Source organism: Gobio gobio, assembly GCF_949357685.1.
Source record: "Gobio gobio genome assembly, chromosome: 18".
NCBI lineage: Eukaryota > Metazoa > Chordata > Actinopteri > Cypriniformes > Gobionidae > Gobio > Gobio gobio.
Window position 1 is genome coordinate 48,639,776 of NC_137111.1, and position 5,619 is coordinate 48,645,394.

At 36.0% G+C, this 5,619-nt stretch overlaps 1 protein-coding gene across 1 annotated transcript in view; it reads right to left on the reverse strand.

Annotated features, from left to right (window-relative positions):
* Positions 1-759: 759 nt before the first annotated feature.
* The window catches only part of kndc1 (kinase non-catalytic C-lobe domain containing 1), a gene marked incomplete at both ends in the record, with an annotated part of 123,039 nt that continues 118,179 nt past the window's right edge, over positions 760-5,619 (reverse strand). Inside the window, one exon of the mRNA XM_079842284.1 lies at positions 760-991. Within this exon, the coding sequence (XP_079698410.1) occupies positions 760-991 (232 nt within the window). The remainder of the gene's footprint in view (positions 992-5,619) is intronic.

Consider the following 5,619-nt stretch of genomic DNA (forward strand, 5'->3'; position numbering starts at 1 on the left):
TTGAATGTACATTTTATATATCTAAAAATATATATTTTATAATATTAATAATAACAATAATACTGTAATATTACAGTTGTAATGTCAAATAAAGTTATTATTATTATTAGTCTTACTATTATTATTATTATACTTTTTAAAAATATATACATTTTTAAATTTTCAGGGAAATATTACAATAGTCAGTCATTTTTATATTTTAATTTATTAATAAACAATAAAAAATAATAGCAATAATGATAATATTGTAATTTTACAGTTGTAATGTCAAATTAAATTCTTATTATGTTACTTTTCTTAAATACTTAATTTTTGTTTTACAATAAAATATTAAAATAGTAATATTTCTTAGTTTTAGTTAACAAATCAGGCATTATTTTAAACACTTAGAGTTGAATTCTAATGAGAAAGACGGGTAATAATGCGTACTTTAAAGAGCATTACAAAATAGAGATATGCACAATTATGCACAAAATATGCCAATTTTCTAAGAATAGTTAAGCACGGTGTAGAAATATAGTCTATTTTTTTAAAAGTATAATACTTTTCTCTATTATCTGGAGGAACTCCTCGATTGAATCTTATCTAAAATGTATTAATATAATTGATATCTCAATAACGATTCTATAAATCACCACATTATTTGGTTGTGTAGCTTGTGTTGTTTAAAGTCTCCTCACAAGAAAACCGTCCATTCCTCAAAGGTCCGATGAATCCGGTGCAATCCCAGGACCGATGGGAAGGATGAGAGTGTGTCGCTCACTGAAACGAGGCTTTGACCCGGCGCAGTGTGTCCTGTATCCGGTGTGTGTATCGCTCGCTGGCCGGCTGGTGGAAGTTGGCATGGTTCTCGGAGGCGAGGATGGGGACGTCACACTTGCTGAACCGCGCGATCCGCCCGCGCAGGAACGACTGCAGCTCCAGGTCAGGAGGGAAGGAGTAAAGATGCTCCTGAAACGCGTGGATCTGACTGACCACACGCGCGATGCTCCTGAGACCAGAGAAGCACATCAGCGTCACAACAACACACAATACACACAGCCAGGGGCGCAACTACCCAATGCCAGAGGGGTATGCAGCAACAATTTTGCCGCCCAATGTGATGGTCAGGGGCGCCGCTAGCAATTTTGGGCCCTCTGAAAGAATATGATGTTGGGCCCCTACCGTACCAACCTAGCTATCCAAAATCTTTGTCTGCAATTTAATAATACTGACCAATTAAGCTCCACTCGCTCAACCCAGAATGCCCCAATTGGCTGATGAAACATTGATAAGAAAATAAGATACAATTCATACAAAACGAAATTTACTTTAAAGAAAGGCTTTCTACAAAACAGAACTTAAAGGGTTAGTTCCCCCAAAAATGTAAATTCTGTCATTAATTACTTCCCCTCATGTGGTTGGACACCCGTCAGACCTCCGTTCATCTTCAGACACAAATGAAGATATTTTAGTGTAAATCTGATGCTCTGAAAGGCCTCCATTGGCTCAACTTTACACTCTCAAGACCAGTGGCGGCTACTGGTCTGTCAGAGAGGGGAAGCTCATTTTCGGCCTACATCATAAAATTGTCTATTTATTTAAAAGTAAATTCTGCCCTACGTTCCTTTTCAAGAAAATGGTCTGTGACCCTGTCGTACCAACTAGGAGTCTTTTCAAGTGACTTGACCAGTGTCCTCTCAAGAGGCATGGCCAGCAGTACATTTTATTTGTCACAGCACTTCCAGTCAGCCAACAAACTTTGTTATACCAGGAGAGCTGAAAAGACCTGTTATTTTTCCCTATCTTTTGCACTAAATCAATCTTAGGTGTTGATCTGCCCTGCTGTTTAATTCTAAGTTTTTCCTCGTAAGGAACACTTTCAAATGGCTTCGCCAAAATCAGGTCAACAATATTAGCACCGTCTGCCATCGTGCGCAGTTTCACCCACAACGCTAGCCTAGCCTACTAACGTTATATGAATGAATGAATGAATGAACGATCTAAAAAAAAAATATTAAACTCTGTAAAACTGAAACAAGGAATGTGGTGTATAATTGTGTGAAATGTATGATGAAAATCAAGCAATTTCGCCAAGCAAATATCAAAGAAATGGGTTGCAGCAGTTTTTATTTTGACTGAACTTGAGAAATCCACGATGGGACTGAGCGCGAATAGCTTCAGTGATTCCTTATAGTACAGAATCGCTGTCAGTCAAAAGGAGATGCAGTCTTTCGACAGACCCTCCAATCATCACGCAGAAGCTCGGAGTCCGGGCCAGCCCACTCCCCATTCACCCCCAGAGACGCTGAGCGTCCGTGGGCGGGACATAATCGCAGCGTTTATCCAATGACCGTCTAGTTTCGAAGCGCTGAAAAAAACGTTCAAAGCAGCCCCATTGAAGTCAATGGACGCTGGGCTTCAATAGGGAAATGCACTGTGACGCAGCGGGAATGTATGAGAAGGAAATCGAGTCAGCCGACCTGCTATATGTAACTGATTCTGAACGAACTCGTCTTTGAGATGAACGTTTTCTAACGCATTTTTAGTCAATAAAATGTTAATACAATAGTACATATTTGACCATTAATTTTGTGACATTATAAGGGAAGCCGAGCTTCCCTTGCAGTCTTAAAGAAATCGCCACTGCTCAAGACCCTTAAAAGACACTAAAGACGTCGTTACAAAGTCCATCTCACTACAGTGGTTCTAAAATAACTTTATGAATCGGCGAGAATAGTTTTTGTGCGCAAAAAAACCCTAAATAGACTTATATAGTGATGACCATTTCAAAACACGGCCTCATGAAGCGTTCGAAGTGTGAATCAGTGAGTCGATTCAGCAGTTTGAAGCGTTATGAATCAGTGAGTCGATTCAGCAGTTTGGAGCGTTATGAATCAGTGAGTCGATTCAGCAGTTTGAAGCGTTATGAATCAGTGAGTCGATTCAGCAGTTTGGAGCGTTATGAATCAGTGAGTCGATTCAGCAGTTTGAAGCGTTATGAATCAGTGAGTCGATTCAGCAGTTTGGAGCGTTATGAATCAGTGAGTCGATTCAGCAGTTTGAAGCGTTATGAATCAGTGAGTCGATTCAGCAGTCAGAAGCGTTATGAATCAGTGAGTCGATTCAGCAGTTTGGAGCGTTATGAATCAGTGAGTCGATTCAGCAGTTAGAAGCGTTATGAATCAGTGAGTCGATTCAGCATTTTGGAGCGTTATGAATCAGTGAGTCGATTCAGCAGTTTGGAGCGTTATGAATCAGTGAGTCGATTCAGCAGTTTCGATCGCCAAATTTCTGCAGTTTGACACACGATCCGAATCATGATTCGACTCACTGATTCATAACGCTTCGAAGCTTCATGATGCCATGTTTTGAAATCGTCATCACTATATAAGTCGTTATTTAGGGGTTTTTTTGCGCACAAAAACTATTCTCGTCGCTTCATAAAGTTATTGTAGAACCACTGTAGTGAGATGGACTTTGTAACTTTAGTCTTTAGTGCCTTTTAAGGGTCTTGAGAGTGTAAAGTTGAGCCAATGGAGGCCTTTCAGAGCATCAGATTTACACTAAAATATCTTCATTTGTGTCTGAAGATGAACGGAGGTCTGACGGGTGTCCAACCACATGAGGCTCAGTCATTAATCACACAATTTTCATTTTTGGTTGAACTAACCCTTTTAAGACGCGGTCACAATCATGTCTGACCCACTCTATGTCTCCTTTCTCACTCATGCTGTTCACTTTTCATAATCAACATAGATAGACATAAAAAAATTACATTATAATATTTAAATATAAAACGAAATACCTTTTCTTAATGGCTACAACAAGTATAGTAGCCTACAATACAGAGAAATGTCATGTCGGAGTGGGATTTCAGCAAATGTCATTTTACCCGTGAGCGTGAGTGGAGCGTTTTGCTGTATTTTGCCGGAAATGCAGAAATAAGCCATAATTTTGTTATATTTGTAACTCTTTGGTAGATTATACATTTATAAGTCCTATTACATTACTACTAGTACTGTTAAAAAAAACAATCTCTGGGGGCCCTAAAAGTGCGTGGGCCCTTGGAATCGTCCTGAGGATGAGGATGGGAACCGATGATGGTGAATTTAAATTTTACTGTAACTGTAATCATAGCTGCAAGCGAGATGATTGACAGGACGATAGTGGAGGCACAAGCCCAAGATCACTTTTGTTAATAAAAAAAAAAAAAAACCCACAAACCACAAACAGAGGGTTCCCCGTTTTTAAGGGGAATTTCCAAATATCTTTTATTTAGTTGTTATAATTCAGGTGTAGCTATTTTATGTCATCCGTCTTATAATTTTTTTAACAAAAGTTTAATATACGCATGTTTTTTTACTGTACTATTTTATTGTTGTTGTATTTTCATTAAAAATAGAATAACAAACATAAAAATAAACATTAGTTTGAAAGTAATTAAAGAGGAAATTTTGAGTTAAGCAATATCATGCGTGCTATTTTCCAGAGTAGCCTATATCAGCACGATTGCAAAATTTTATACAACAGTTCAATAAACAACAAGTTGACATTTTTTACAGTTTTGCTCTATTTTTCCAACAAAAATAGATTCAAACAAAGTATAGGTTTTTGAACAATCCACTCGCCGCCAAATATACTGGCAGTTTATAGTTTCATAGGCCTGGAATAATTTCATATTTCTATAATCAAAATATTATATTTAGAACATAAATCTAAAAATCTCATGACATTATTTAGGCAATTGTAATTACAGTGTAAGATGGATTTTGTTGATACTGATTTCATTTAATTCTATAACAGCCATAGTGTATCGTGGTAAACAGTGTAATTACTTAAAAAGATGGTCAACAATATGTAACTTTACTTTATAAGAGGTGTGCGCTAAAAAATTTTGACGCGTCAGTGCGCAATCAGACGCCGCCCAAGCGTATATGAACACTTTGTATATGAACACTTTGTATATGAACACTTTGTATATGAACACTTTGTATATGAACACTTTGTATATGAACACTTTGGCTTGCCACCGATATTCCATTATTATCTAAAAATTCTATTATGGAATCTTATGAGGGCGCTTACTCTAGCCTGTTAGTCCTCTAAAATGTTATATAATATTGAGGAAATACAGAAATTATTTAGAAACGCACAACAGCAGCTACATATAGAAAATACCAACTTTTTTTTTTTCAAACCATCGCTTTGGCGCCCCTATGCGCCGCATATAGCGCATCCCCACTTTTTGCCACTGCACACAGGAATCAATGTGTGTGTGGTGCTTGTATAGGACTGTATTTTTATAAATTTTCAGTAATTATATTTTTATTTGATAATAATACAATTAATAATATCAATAATAATAATATTGTAATTTTACAGTTGTAATGTCAAATAAAATTCTTAATATATTACTTTTCTTAAATATTTACAGTAAAATATTAAAATAGTAATATTTCTTATTTCGTTTTTTTGTATTTTTATATTTTTATTTAGTAATAATAATAATTTTATTTTGCATTACAACTTTAAAATTACATTATTATTAGTATATTACTTTTCAGAGAAATATTACAATAGTAATGTGTTTTATTTTGATTTTATTTAGAATTTTTATTTAGCAATAATAATAAGACT